The 15616-nt window shown below is 53.1% G+C and overlaps 1 protein-coding gene across 6 annotated transcripts in view; it reads left to right on the top strand.

Annotated features, from left to right (window-relative positions):
* The window catches only part of DPP6 (dipeptidyl peptidase like 6), a 934588-nt gene that overhangs the window by 754600 nt on the left and 164372 nt on the right, over positions 1 to 15616 (top strand). For all 6 annotated transcript variants that reach the window (XM_079149262.1, XM_079149264.1, XM_079149261.1 and 3 more), the window contains exon 7: positions 6611 to 6692. In XM_079149262.1, the coding sequence (XP_079005388.1) occupies positions 6611 to 6692 (82 nt within the window). The remainder of the gene's footprint in view (positions 1 to 6610; positions 6693 to 15616) is intronic.

The raw sequence follows: 15616 nt of genomic DNA, 5'->3' as shown, positions 1-15616 counted from the left end.
CTGTGAAAACTGTTTTTTAAAAATAAAGCCTATTAACTTGAAGATGATGACGATTTCCCCAGAAGGCTAGCGGTAAGGAAAGGTCACGATGGCTCTCCTGCAGCCAGGAGGCCCTGGCTCGGACTCAGGGCCAGGAGGAGGGACCTGCACCACACGGTGGGAAGGGAGCAGAGCGGGCCTGGGCAGCGGGTCCACGGGAAGCCCCGCTGGGCAGCATAGGAGGTTTGAAGTCACCGGGTGGCAAGCAGGCTGGGGGGTTCAGGCCTCCAGGCAGACGCGGCTGCTGCAAAGGCAGAGGGAAGAAGTGGTAATGGCACTCGGAGCCTAGGACTCCTATACACGCCACCTGGGCCCAACCCGGGGCAGAGCAGAGCCTGCCTAGGAAGTCACCTGGGCCCAACACGGGGCCAGAGCAGAGCCTGCCTAGGAAGCCACCTGGGCCCAACACGGGGCCAGAGCAGAGCCTGCCTAGGAAGCCACCTGGGCCCAACCCGGGGCAGAGCAGAACCTGCCTAGGAAGCCACCTGGGCCCAACCCTGGGGCCAGAGCAGAGTCTGCCTAGGAAGCCACCTGGGCCCAACACGGGGCCAGAGCAGAGCCTGCCTAGGAAACCACCTGGGCCCAACACGGGGCCAGAGCAGAGTCTGCCTAGGAAGCCACCTGGGCCCAACACGGGGCCAGAGCAGAGCCTGCCTAGGAAGCCACCTGGACCTAACCCTGGGGCCACAGCAGAGTCTGCCTAGGAAGCCACCTGGGCCCAAAATGGGGGCAGAGCAGAGCCTGCCTAGGAAACCACCTGGGCCCAACCCTGGGGCCAGAGCAGAGTCTGCCTAGGAAGCCACCTGGGCCCAACACGGGGCCAGAGCAGAGCCTGCCTAGGAAGCCACCTGGGCCCAACACGGGGCCAGAGCAGAGTCTGCCTAGGAAGCCACCTGGGCCCAACACGGGGCCAGAGCAGAGTCTGCCTAGGAAGCCACCTGGGCCCAACACGGGGCCAGAGCAGAGTCTGCCTAGGAAGCCACCTGGGCCCAACACGGGGCCAGAGCAGAGTCTGCCTAGGAAGCCCCCTGGGCCCAACACGGGGCCAGAGCAGAGTCTGCCTAGGAAGCCACCTGGGCCCAACACGGGGCCAGAGCAGAGTCTGCCTAGGAAGCCACCTGGGCCCAACACGGGGCCAGAGCAGAGTCTGCCTAGGAAGTCACCTGGGCCCAACACGGGGCCAGAGCAGAGTCTGCCTAGGAAGCCACCTGGGCCCAACACGGGGCCAGAGCAGAGTCTGCCTAGGAAGCCACCTGGGCCCAACACGGGGCCAGAGCAGAGTCTGCCTAGGAAGCCACCTGGGCCCAACACGGGGCCAGAGCAGAGCCTGCCTAGGAAGCCACCTGGGCCCAACATGGGGCCAGAGCAGAGCCTGCCTAGGAAGCCACCTGGGACAAGTGCCCACCCTCTGACTGGGAGGACAGCTGCCATTCTTTCTGAAGGCCCGAGCTGTGTCTTCTGCCTGCCCCAGGTGCACACCTCCATTTCAAGGAAGAGCAGAAGTTAGAGAGGAGAGGAGATTGGCACTGTCACCAGGAAGAACACAACAGACCTGGGGGTGGCTGTCAAGATGGGTGGGCACCTGCACTCAGATCAGAGACATCTCCTGAGCTCCCTGCTCTGCCCTGTTGAGGGATCAGGTGTGGACATGCAGGAGGCAGAGTCAGCATAAGGCCAAGGTGGGCATCTGCAAGGCAGGGCAGGGAGAACTGCCAAGGGACACTGTCTGTGGGAGACGGACACCAGGAACCACAGACCACGGAGAGTCTCACTGGAGAAGGGCCACCATGGAGGGCTACCTGCAGCCTCTTGTGACTTGAAAGCAAAATCATCAGGCCAGGCACCACCCAATGCCCAAGCAAAAATATAGCTTTTAAATAAATTTTTTATTTTTTAGAAATTTTTATACGCAAGCCACGTAACAGTTGAAAGGGAAATGAGGAAAACAACTCCATTTGCAATAGCCTCAAAAAAAAAATAAAATACTTGGGCATCAATCTAACCAGAGGTAAAAGATCTCTACAATGAAAACTACAAAACACTGAAGAAAGAAATTAAGGAAGACCTTAGAAGATGGAAAGATCACCCATGTTCTTGGATAGGCAGAACTAATATTGTCAAAATGGCCATACTACCAAAAGTGCTATACAGATTCAATGCCATTCCAATTAAAATCCCAATGATATACCTCACAGAAATAGAGCAAGCAATCATGAAATTCATCTGGAAGAATAAGAAACCCAGAATAGCTAAAGCAATCTTTAGCAGGAAGAATGAAATAGGGGGTATCGCAATACCAGAACTTCAACTATACTACAAAGCAATAGTAACAAAAATGGCATGGTATTGGCACCAAAATAGACAGGTAGATCAATGGTACAGAATAGAGGACACGAACACAAACCCAAATAAATACAATTTTCTAATACTAGACAAAGGTGCCAAAAATATGCAATGGAGAAAAGACAGCCTCTTCAACAAATGGTGCTGGGAAAACTGGAAATCCATATGCAACAGAATGAAACTAAACCCCTATCTCTCACCCTGCACAAAACTCAACTCAAAATGGATCAAGGATCTTGAAATCAGACCAAAGACCCTCCATCTTATAGAAAAAAAAGTAGGCCCAAATCTTCACCTCATTGGCTTAGGATCAGACTTCCTTAACAGGACTCCCATCGCACAAGAAATAAAAGCAAGAATCAATAACTGGGATAGATTCAAACTAAATAGCTTTCTCTCAGCAAAGGAAACTATCAGCAACGCGAAGAGAGCCTACAGAGTGGGAGAATATCTTTGCCACTCATACTTCAGATAGAGCACTAATTTCCAGAATATATAAAGAACTCAAAAAACTCTACACCAAGAATACAAATAACCCAATCAACAAATGGGCTAAGGATATGAACAGACACTTCACAGAAGAAGATGTACAAGCAATCAACAGATATATGAAAAAATGTTCAACATCTCTAGTAATAAGAGAAATGCAAATCAAAACCACCCTAAGATTCCATCTCACCCCAATTAGAATGGCGATTATCAAGAATACAAGCAGCAATAGGTGTTGGCGAGGATGTGGGGAAAAAGGTACACTCATATATTGCTGGTGGGACTGCAAATTAGTGCAGCCACTCTGGAAAGCAGTGTGGAGATTCCTTAGAAAACTTGGAATGGACCTACCATTTGACCCAGCTATCCCCTCCTCAGCCTATACCCAAAGGACCTAAAATCAGCACACTACAGAGATACAGCCACATCAATGTTCATAGCAGCTCAATTCACAATAGCCAGACTATGGAACCAACCTAGATGCCCTTCAATTGATGAATGGATAAAGAAACTGGTATATATATACAATGGAATATTACTCAGCTATAAAGAATAATAAAATTATGGCATTTGCAGGCAAATGGATGAAATTGGAGAATATCATGTTAAGTGAGATAAGCCAATCTCAAAAATCCAAAAGAGGAATGATCTCACTGATAAGCAGATGATAATACTTAATGGGGGGTGGGAGGGGGACAAGAATGGAGGAAGGAGGGACTGTATAGAGGGAAAAGAGAGGTGGGAGTGGTGGGGGGGAAGGAAAAAATAACAGAATGAATCAAACATCATTACTCTATGTAAATATATGAATATGCAAATGGTATGCTGTTACTCCATGTACAAACAGAAACAACATGTATCCCATTTGTTTACAATAAAAATAAATTAAAAAAAAAAAAGAAAATGTAGCTTTTACTTCCTAGAAGCAAATGCACAGGATATGAAGGGCCACCACAGGTTCCCTCCACCCCTGGACACTGTTGAATTCAACAAAGTGAACTTGTCCTTATACCTGAAAAATTATCAGGACATTTTTTTGGTGGAGGGTGGGTACCAGGGATTGAACTCGGGCACTCGACCACTGAGCCACATCCCAGCCCTGTTTTGTATTTTATTTGGAGACAGATCTCACTGAGTTGCTTAGCGCCTCGCTGTTGCTGAGGCTGCTTTGAACTCACAGTCCTCCTGCCTCCGCCTCCAGAGCCTCTGGGATCACAGGTGCGCAGCGCCACGTCCAGCTGTCAGAACTTCTAAAGAATTTACTGTAGATAATTGTTGCAGTAACATTTTCTTAGTTTTCAACCAGTTGGTCCTCGTTAGTAGAGCAGCTAACGAGCAAGGGCACATACGTGTGTGTGTTGTACTGTGGTCAAATTAATTATCTGCTGGTTTTTCAGTGAAAACACTGGTGTTTATGGAATATGTGCAGGTGAGCTACCTGTCTTCACTTGCAGCATATTTTTGAGTCCAACCTTGTGAGGCAAACTCTGTTATTCCCAATTTTATACATGAGGAATCAAACTTGGATTCAGTTACTCCATCGCCCAGAGCCCTGTGCTGGTTTGTGGCAGAACTCAGAATTAAATTCACAGCTTCTTGGACTCCGGCTCCCCGTGAGGGGCGCGCGTTTCCTGGAAGGCAGATTGCCTCTCTGCTGGCAGCCGCTGCCCTCCAGCATGTCCGGGCCATTTGCTTAGCGTACAGAGGTGGAGGGGTCGAGGGATTCACCAGCCGGCAGAAGTGAGAGGCTGTGAGAGTTTGTGAGTTGGTATGCGTCGTGTCTCCCGATGGTCGCCGTATTCTGGGGAGAAAGGTAGCTCTCTTGTCCGGGGAGGCAGCTGAGGCCTAAAGGCTTGCTGAGACATTGTCAGCATGCGGTGACCGGGGGCAGAACACCACCCGTGACCTGCAGTCTGGTTCCCATTGCTGCTCAGGCTGAGGAGGGAGTAGAGGTGGACGAGCGGGGACGCCTGCCCCCATGGTGTGTGGCCTGGTGCTCCTGCAGCCCCCTGAGGCACTCTGTCCACTCGGAGATGCCCCGTTATCTAGGGGGGAACCCAGGCTTGTTCTATTAAAGGTGAGCTGCCCCGTGTTGTTCCTGAGCACGGGAGCATCGTGGACGCCCCTGGAGAACCGAGTCTGACAGAGTGGGTCAGCCCCGGCCTGCTGCAGAGTTAACCACTGCCTCCTGCCTCCTCCGCCCTCGGAGCCAGGACGGTCCCGCAGAAGCCCAGGCCCAGGGCTGGCTCGGGCTGGCTCTGCACCTTTGCCGAGAGCCGCCCTCGCCCTTCCAGGTTGCCTGTTGGTTGCTGATTCAGAGGCGGGTATCCTGTGCCAAGGCTGTGCCCGAGGTGGTGGAAGCACTTTGCCACCTGATACCAGGGCACAGGGTGTCAAGAGGGAAATGACCTGATTTTCACCCCTTCCATAACGATGTTTAGAGCCAACGAGATAGAAGTCATCTTTCACTTTTTGTTTTGGATGATGTTAGACTTTAGTTCAAGTTGCACGTGCAGGGTGAAGAAATCCTTCTGCTCCCCGTGCCGCCTCCCCAGCCTCAGAGCAGACCCACAGCAGACCTCAGGCCAACCTCACACCTCCTGGAGTCCTCTCCCTTCACGGGACCCCACGGCCCCTAGGCCACCCCTTCTCCATCTTTCCTGGTCCTTCATGACCTCACAGCTTTTGAAGAGAACTGGTTACTTCTCTGTCTGGGTTCCTCAGGTGTTTTCTCGTGAATGGAGTGAGGCCGTGTGTCTGGGGAGCGATTCTCTGTCCTTCCCGCTGCCTCTAATGACAGCGGCTCTCGCTCCTGACGACTTGGTCACACGGTCTCTCCTGCTTTGCAGTTGCCAATTGTCGTAGGGAAGGTGCTTTGAGACTGGGTGAAAGCTCTAATTTGAACCTCCACGGGGGTCTTGCCTGCAACCCCTGGGCCTCAGTGGCCTCAGCAGGAGGACTGGGTTTCCAGCTCTCCCTCCGCACCCACCACCTTGGTGGAGGAAGGGTGCTCTCCTGCCCTGCGGGCTTGACCGTGTCCTCACACTGGTGTGGACACACGGTGTCTACTCTGAGGCTAGTCATTTCATTGATCCAGTTGTGGCGTCGACTTTTGGGAAGTCCTGTAGGTTAGCGTCTGTGTTCTTTCAACAAACTCCCATATCTTTTGGAGGCCTTCCTTATTTTCTGACCCCACAAGATGTCCCAGACACATCCTGGACTTCGCTGCCTTCAGGCGCACCTGCCCAGAGGCCTGCTTCCTGGTGGAGGCCTGTCTTCCAGGATGTGTCTTTCTCCCTCTTCCTCTCCCTCTCTCCCCCTTCCTCTCCATCCTCCCTCTCCCTCTCTGGAGAGTTCTATCTACAGAAAGCCCTCTGTCCCGAGGCTGCTGGTTTTAGGGAGTTAGAATGACCTGGCATCATGCTTAGGAAGAGCCCAAGGTGACAGTGTAGGTGGGGATTGAAATGTCGACTTTGACCATTCTGGATATTTAAAAACTTGATCTGTAGACGTGTCTGCATGTTTTCTATGGATGAATATTCAGCATCCGGGTTGAAGAACGGTGACCCTATTCACCACTGCGTGAAGATGGGGCAGGACATCCTATTTGTAACAGAGGAGAGCTCTGGAATTGGTGCAGTGGAAGGGAAGAGACGAGCCGGAGGATGAAATCAAAGCATCTTCCATTCTTGGTTCCCACCATCTTGCTTTGTTTCTGTCTGTCTGTCTGTGTTTTCAGAGATCCTCAGAGTCTGGACCCACCGGAAGTGAGCAACGCAAAGCTTCAGTATGCAGGATGGGGCCCCAAAGGCCAGCAGCTGGTAAGAGCGTCGCGCGCAGTAGCACGTTTTGATGGTCAGGAGGTTCTCGCTATCCAGACCGAGCCGCCCGCTGCACTTGGCAGCGTGTGGAGCGTGTGTGCGTGTGAGTGTGCGTGTGAGGGAGTTTGGCTTTGGATTGGTGCTCCGGGCTGTGTGAGTGTGTGAGATGGACACTCACAGAGCTGGAACAACCTAGGTCACCATATCTGACCCCTTCCAGGGGTGCCCACCCTGCCAGTACCCATACCCGAGGCTCCAGGTGTGCCGTGAACTCAGAGGGTGGAGCTCCTGAGGAGGGAGGCGTGACGACCGTGGCCAGCTGGAGGGGCCGGCTGTTCTCCTGGGACTCTCCTCCTGGGGAGTTCTGGTCGGTGTGCCGAGGCCCAGCCCTGCAGCCCAGCTCCACCTCAGAGATTCCCACTCAGACTGGCAACTGGCTTCAGAGTCTGCAACTGGCAAGGATGGCGTGGGGAATGGCCCAGCAGCGGTCCAGGCCTGGACAGGCCTCTCGCTGCCTGTGGGCCGCCTGCCAGGCTGCGGCCTGCAGTCAGCAGCCGCCGGTTAGGTGGAGGATGTGATGACCGGATCCCTGGGTGACTCGCCACCAGGCCTGTCTGCGACCCCGCCCAGCTGCTTGGCAGGAGCTGCCCCCTCGCCCTTCCGGGGGCCCTCTGCCCTCGGGCCAGGCCACTCGGCGGCACTCAGGTCAGCAGTTTCCTTCTTCAAGCTCCTCCTGAAATGTCCCAGGAAGGACGGTGTCTGGAGGCTGGCGTGGGCGGCCCTGCGAGCTCTGGGCTGCTCGGTGGGTGGGAATGTCTTCCCCACAGCACACGCGTGCTGTTGCGGTTGCTTGTTGTTCTGGGCCTTGAGCTGGTTCAGAGGAATAGGAACGCCCGGGCATGGAGGAGCCGCTCTGCCCACAGAGCCCTGATGCCACACACTTGCCAGGCAGGGGTTCCCAAAGGCACCCTTAGCTGATGGAATGGAATGGGACCACAGCAGGAGGAGGGGAAGAACCGAGGGCCGACTCTGGAAGCGGCCAGATCCACCGTCTTGGGCCTGAGGGGAAGCCAAGGGCGTTGACTCCTTGGAAACACCCCCGTGGGTGGGCCGCTCAGGAGGTCCGAGTGCTTCCGGCTCATGCGACTGGATCTCAGGCAGTTGGCGCTACAGCCGCTGAAGGTCGGCAATGGAAGAGGTTCCAGTGCCATCTAATCACCTGTAGAAGTGGCCACGAGAGCCCTCCCATCTCCATGCCGCGTCCACAGCCCGGGGCACTCAACTTGCTGCCCACCAGTCACACCTGGGGGTGGAGAAGAGAACCTTACCAAGTAGCCATCGCCCACCTCTGAACAGTCCCGCAGAAGGGATGTCATCCCCTGACCTGTCAGGGACTCCACCTGCCACACCTGCCACCTCTCCTCACTGCCACTGCTCGGCACCAACTTGTCGACCTACAGGCACCCTCTGCACCTGCAGCAGATGCTAGAGCAACTGAGACCCCAGGGACCTTTCTGCTGGCAAGAGCATGCGATGTAAAGGAGAACAGGCCCACGGTGCAAAGGAGGGTTGTGTGTGTGCGTGCATGTGTGTGCAAAAGGAAGAGTAATACATGAGCGTGCACATGTGTGCAAAAGGAGGGGTTGTGTGTGTGCACGTGTGTGTGCGAAAGGAGTTATACATGTGCGTGCGCACAGGTGTGCAAAAGGAGGGGCTGTGTGCATGTGCATGCATGTGTGCAAAAGGAGGGGTTGTGTGTGTGTGCACATGTGTGTGCATACTCCAGAGCCAGGTGCTGGAGGAAGACAAAGCCATGCTGCTTCCCAGGTCGGCCCTTCCCCACCTTCGGCCTCTGCCAGCTCCTGGACAGTTGATGTCACACTCATGTCATGCTCCTTGGGGACACGGGTGCAGAGAAGTAATCATGGCAGTTGTGTTTGATCCCTGAAAGTGGCCACAGAACAAAGTGGGTGCTGACTTCCCTGAGAAAGCTTCCCCACAGCCCGCCCACACATGCTGTCAGCAGCCCTCTGTGGGTCCGTCTCCTGCCGTCGTTGGTCCCAGACGCTGTCCTATGGCATGTGGACACCCCTCTCCTGTTGGTCACTCAGTCCTTTTCACCTTTGTCCTTTGGCGTGCCCAGTCCTGTGCCTGAGCTCACTAAATATCTGTTGAGGTAAAAACAAATGTGTGATGCACTGGCTAATTAATTAGCATGTTGCCTAAGCCAAGTAAGCATAAAATAATTGGAGAGAGGTAAGTAGGATCTATGATATCTGCCAGGACAGCCCTAATGGGGAGGGAGACTTCCCCTCCTTTCCACTCCTAGGAAGCCAGCGTCACTAAGTACCAAGTGCTGACATTTGCATTGAGTACCAAAGGCACTAACTGGCTGGTGGAATTCTGAGTTTTTAACCTTACATGGCCTCTGGGGTTTTAACGAGGCCTCCTCGTGCTGAATTTAAGGGGCAGCGGAACCGATTCCAAGAGTACCCTGTGTGTCGGAGCCGGGGTCTGAGATTTGCTCTCACAGGGGCAGGTGGCAGGGGGTCCAGGCTTTGTAGGCCCGATGGCCTCTCCCACAACCACACCTTTCTGCTGTCCTACACAATTGCAGACAGGGACTGCGGGAGCGAGCAGGCAGGCTCTGTCCCAACAACCTGTCGACAGGCACAGGTGGCCCAGGACCGTGGTTCACTGACCAACCCAGCCTTAGATCAGCTTCTCTCAAGCATCCTCAACTGGGAAGGCCTGACTCCAGGGCCACTGCCCCAATGCAGGAACGCCAAGCCCTCTGTCTGCAGACGACATTTGCGATCGAGAGCGAGCCTGCCAAACACTGATGTCCAAAGCGACAGCAAGCAACAAATCCCTGGTTGCTGTTCTATTTGAAAAGTCAATATTGCTCCCCAAAGTCAATCTGCTCTAATGATAATGAGCCAGACCCGAGTGAGTACTTCTCCTCAGGGAGCAGAGAGCACAGCTGCAGCTAAGGCCCCAGGGAGCTCTAGCCACAGCCTTCTGCAGAGTGAGCGGCTTCCGCCTTTGGCCTGTGAGCCACCAGGAGCCAGCTAGGGGCATGCTCTTCTGGTCTCTCTAGGCAGTGCCCTGTCTGTGGCTCACACCCTTGGGGTGAGCTCGGTCCAGCCTTCAGGTCGTGTCATCTCGGGGAGTCCTGTGAGGCTTGTGCCTCGTAGAGGACAGGAGCCACCAGAGTGCAGAGGCCTCCGTGGGCCAGAGTCTGGCTCTGCCTCCAGGGTCTGTGGTCACAGTTGTTCACACTGGAACCAGGGGGTTTCTGAAACTTTTGCTAAGGGCCAGAAAGTGACACTGTCTGCTGAACCTAGAAAGAGGAGCGTGGACTTGTCCAGATTAAATAGCGTAAAAGGGGAAAATGGGCGCTGAATTGCTCAGCCGGCGTCTTTCCCTGGCTGCGCCTCCTCCCTCAGCAGCGCTGGGCATACACAAAGCCTGACGTTCAGAGCACAGCCTCGTTCTCCACACTGTGTCTCCCTTCCTGTCTCCTCTTTGTGACCTGCCTGAACTGAGGATCAGGTTCCTTGGCCCTGAGCTCAAGGAGTCCTGTGTGCCGTGCATGCCTACGTGGGCCGTCCCTGCTCCCTGCAACGGGACTCCATCCTGCACACGACATAGTGCTCCACGTCCTTCTGTCTTTTCTACTGGAGACAGTTAGTAAAAGCAGACAGACCTGCAGGGCAGGAGCAGGGGCCTCTGTTCTTGGGACATGTGGAGTGAAGCCTCGGGGCGCCCCTGCAGACCCTGCAGTGTGCAAGTTGGGACATGTGACTTTGCCACATGTTATTTTTTTCCTTTGGAAATAAGAATGATGGAGATTTTTGCAGAGAAGGCTGCACAGTGTGGCCAGCATTCAGAATTCAAGGCTGGGTCTGCTGGACATGCAGAGATGACGAGAATGGTGTCTCTCTCTGGCTGGCTACCTGACATTGATAAATGAGCAGCTTTGGGAAACACACTTAATAAGTCCTTTGGGAAAATCTCAGCTGCTCAGAAAGAGAAAAAGAAGAGCAAGGAATGTAGGTGCCCAGGAGCCCTGGCATCTCCTGAGGGGTAGGAGGCCCTTAGCAGCCGAGGTGGGGTGAGCGAGGGAAGCTGCCTGCGTGTGATTTCCCAGGGCATGGAAGGCTGCAGTGGTGTCCTAAGACCGGAGGGGACAGGTGGGCATTGTTTGCCCAAGCCAGAGGCCGCACACCAGGCTGCATGAAGAACTGTCTGCTTCTATGGCTGTTTAGACCCTGGAACCATCTTTTAGGGAAGATCATGGATCCCAGGAGCTGGGAGTCAGCAGTGAAACCCTGTGTCTGTAAGTAGCTCAGAAGCAGCTCTCTTGACCAGGACTGAGCCAGGCGCACTGGGTGCCCACATGTTCCCCAGCACCCACAGCCCCCTGGAATGACAGGGCGGGTCAGTCAGCTCCATGAAGCCCGCAGGCCGTCCCTGCAGCTCGCTTTTCTGTCTCACTCTCTCCCACCCATCTGTCCCCTGTCTTGAAAACTCGCACCTCTGGAGCAGGTAGCTGCCCTCCCTCCCATGGCCCGGCTCTCTCAGGGTCACCTCGGAGTGGCCCTAGCCCTTCTGCCCGCCATCTCCATGCTCTCTGAAGCCAAGGTGGCCTGTCCACGTGGGCCCTGGGAGATGGGAACTGGCTGTGTGACGCTCTCGTGTTTCACCCAGACCCTTGGACCCTCAAGTCCTAAGGAAATGACGCCCAGCAGGAAAGCTGCCCATTGGCCACCCAGGGACCCTTGGTCCCTTCCTGCATGCTGGAAGCTCTCCCCTCAGACAGGTCAGTTCACTGGCCCTGAGGGCCAGCCTCCCTGTTGCTAACCAGATCACCTGAGGCGCAGGCAGCTCTGCTGTGCACATCTGTCCTGTCGGGCCTGCTGTCTGGGGACCTGCGCCTGCATTCTGGCCCATCTTCTCCCTTGGTAATGGTTCTGCCTCCCCAGATCTGTGACCAGGCAGCTGCAGCTAATGGCACTCTCTGTTGTGAGGAGACTAAACAAAGAACAGTTATTTTTCTTGCTGTCGTGTCCCCGCCTAGGAGAGCAGGGCCAGGCCTCACCCACTGCAGCCTCAGGGAGACATGGAGCCTACCCGTCGCCCTCTGACTTGTTTTCTGAGTCTGTGGGAGATTCAGAAAGATCCAAGCTGCAGGAGGGCTTTTGCACTCACGCTGGGCCACCTTGTGGCATTCAGGTATCAGCTTGAAAGAGGTTTTGTTTTTTTTTTAAAGTTGTGAAATCCTTGTTACCAAACTGTCATTAACTCAGCATTCTAGACACTAGATGAACAGATTGTTCTTGAAGCATCACCTGATTCCTCATGTGGAATGGAAGAGTAAAGACCTGAGCAGAAAATGCAAGCGTGTCCTGTGCCCCTCAGGTGTGGCTGGGCCTGGGAGGGCACCACAGTCCAGGGTCACCATGAAGCACAGACAGAAGAACCCAGTGCACAGGACCACCATGTCTGCACTGACCGGCAGGTGGAAGAGGTCAAGTGCAGCTGGGCGCCAGAGGGTGGGAGCCGGGACCGCCTGGACTTGGAATCTAGCAGACCTGTGGGATCCGTCAGCACCTCGGGTTGCCTCCCGGGCTCAGACACTGACAGCTCTGATCTTGAGTCATAGAAGGAGAAAAGCTGTGGTTTTCAAGGGGGTTGTTATTACATAAGCTTCAGAGTCCAAAGGGCCAGATTCAGGTCTTGGTTCTGGCTTATCTGACTGCCCGGCACTGGTTGAGGGCCGATCCCTCAAAGCCTGTTTCCTCGACCGCAAGGTGGGGATGAGAAGACCTCATCAGGTTTATTTAGGCGTACACGTCCTGGGTCTGATGGAGAACATCTAAACCCGTGCTGGCTCTGTTGCTGTGGCTGTTGTGACTCGGATCCGCCAGGATACAGAGAACGAGAAGAAACGTAAGCAGGTCTGAGTGTCTGCTGGCAGGGGACCTGGGCTGCCCTTCAGGGCAGGGAATGCGGGAGAGAAGACAGACGCCTCCGTGGGCATCGGAGGGCTCCATGACACACTGGCCCAGTTGTCCCTCAAGATCCCAGAGTGCCCTGTGGCCTTTCTCTTCTCCACATCTCGGGAGTGAGGGGTGTTGCAGAGACAATGCCTTTGGCATGGGTTCCTGGCGTCCCTAGCCCCCACAAGGTTGCCAGGGTCCATGCCTTGAGGAAGGCTAGCAGGTGCAGCGACCCTGCCTGAGGCCAACTGTGGTCATCCCTCAGACGCAGTGTCTTACACAAAAGCCCATGTCCTCTGCTCCCTGAACCCAGCCTCCCTTGAGCCAGGTCACCTGGCCCAAGCAGCCTCTGCAGTCAGCAGTCCTTCAGTGGTGGCCATTGGGGAGCCAAGAAGCAGGACAAGCCTGCTCCATGTGCAGCCTTCCTCAAGGGCACCATTGCTCAGACTGACCTGCAGTTGGGGACAGAGGGGCAGGAAGTGTTTTGCCAAGGTTGACAAATCCAGCCAGGGGAGAAAGATCTATCTTTCCAGCAAGAAGAGAGTATTTAATGAAATGTTCTGGACATGCAGAGGACCAGACTCAAGTGACGGCCATTAATGACTTATAAAGGCCTCTAATCAATTTGGGTTAATTTGGTATTCATTGTAAAAACATTTGTCACGGGCACTGAAGTTCATGACAGTAGCCAAGAAATTAATATCCAGGATGGAAATCGCCTTACGTGTCCTCAGATAATGGATGGAGACAGTTTGGTGAGGGATTTACTAGCTCCACCGAGGGTCCCCTTCAGAGTCAGCGCAATATGTCATGCTGCAGGGCTCCACAGCTAAATCACTGTAACGCTCCCTTGCACTCAAGTAAATAAGCCGCGTTTTGGTCATTAACCCAAATGGACACGGTAGAACAGCAGTGACCAGAGGATCAGTTTAAGCACCGAGTCAGGAAATGGCTGCAGAAGCTCCTTTCTGCTGCCAACGGTCTCTCTGAAGATGCAAGCATTTCAGAAGACAAAGTCGTAACGGTGGTGCCGTGGCCGAGTGTTTTGACTCTGCTCCTATGTGTGAAGAGGGAGCGTTCAGAGAACATGGATTTGGGACTCGCCTAACACGGTGTGGAAATATGCCTGGAGAGCCATCAAGACACGCCTGTGCTCAGCCCAGCAATCACTTTCCAAGAGAAGCCAAAGTTATAGAAAAGTGTATTCGTCACACCATGTTGATGATAATTTTAAAAAACTGGACTTGCCCCGCCTGTTTATAGGAGAGCGATCGGGTAAACCATGGTGCGTCAGCGGGAGAAGTTACGACCAGAAGAGACAGCCTACAGGATGGGAGGAGCAAACTATACCTCTGGTCAGAGAATAAATCCAAAACATCTAAGGAACTCAATAGCAAAAAAACAAAGAATCTGTTTTTAAATGAGCAATAGATCTAAATAGGCATGTTTCAAAAGAAGACATACAAACAGCCAATGGCTAGCTGAAAAATGCTGATAAAATCAAATCCACAAGGAGATATCACCTCACTGGAGTGTTGCCCAAAGACAGAAGGTAGCCAAGTGTTGTGAGGATGTGGAGAAAAGGGAATCCCTACATACTGTCAGGAATGTAAATTAGTGCTGCCCTTATGGAAAATGGCATGGAGGTTCATGGAAAATTGAAGACAGCTGTCATAAAACCAGCAGTCCCACTACTGGGCATGCATCCAAAGGAAATAAAATCAATGCATTGAAGAGACATCTACGCTTCCACGTTCATTGTAGCAGTATACAAAACAGCCAGGAAACTAACTTAAGTGTGCTTCAGAGGATGCATAGATAAAGAAAATGTGGCATATACACACAGCAGAATACTATTCATCTGTGAAAAAGAGTGAAATCCCATCATTTGTGACATCATGGGTGGAACCAGAAGACATTATTTTAAGTGAAATCAGCCAGGCACAGAAAAATAAGGACTCTAAAATCTCACACATCGGTAGAAGCTAAAAAGGTTGATGTCATAGAAGGTGAGAGGAAGTATTGTTTCCAGAGGCTGGGAGAGCAGGGGGAGGGAGGGCTGGGGAGAAGGTGGTCAGCAGGTCCAGGCAGATCCGAGGAGTGAGGCTGGTGCACTGAGTGACTGTGGTTAGCAATAAGGTTCTAGGGCATCCAAGAAGCCAGGAGAAATGACTTGGCATAGATTCACCCCAAAGAAATGACCAGTGTTCCAGGAGACAGATTCCCTCACCCTGCTCCCAACATTGCACAAAGTAATCAGATAGCAGAACCTCACCAGTGGCGCCCCACGTGCAGTAAACGTGTGTCACGGACTAAAAAGTAAATCTCAAGAATGCCCCTTCAAAAATATGATCAGGAAGACTAGAAGAACCTGGAACACATACCGTCTGGTAAATAACACGAGGACTCGAACCGCTCGGTGTCTGCTTGCCTGTGGGAGAGGGTTGGTCAGTACTGCCGTAGTCAAAATGGTCACTTCATGGTCAGTAATGCGATGGGCGTTGTCCAGCTTCTAAACGTTTCTTGGATGCAGCAACATTATATACCCATTTAAAATGGAAAGGAAGTGGAAAATGTGTTGGCAAATGTGAGGTCTGAGAATTCTACTCGATGGCACCTGCTCAGGTGGCCTTTCGGGGACAGCAAGGTGCTTTCTGCAGGGAACATGCACATGAATGAGCTGGTGCCCACGCTCAGGGCCTTTCATGACTCAGGTTCCTGGGCCCTTCCTGGCTCTGCTACAGACCCGTGAGAGGGCTTTTCTGGAACCCAGACTTCTCTCATTAATATAATTTTTAATTAATAATCATAGTTGTATATATTTATGGGGTACAAGGTGACTACGGTCAATAATAATGTATAAATCAAAATAACTAAAAGTGTAATTCAAACATCTTATCTCAAAAAAGTGGCAAATGA

This window comes from Sciurus vulgaris (assembly GCF_902686455.1).
Source record: "Sciurus vulgaris genome assembly, chromosome: 8".
Classification (NCBI taxonomy): Eukaryota; Metazoa; Chordata; class Mammalia; order Rodentia; family Sciuridae; genus Sciurus; species Sciurus vulgaris.
Note: the sequence above shows the minus strand (reverse complement) of the source record. Positions and strands in the feature narration are given on the sequence as shown.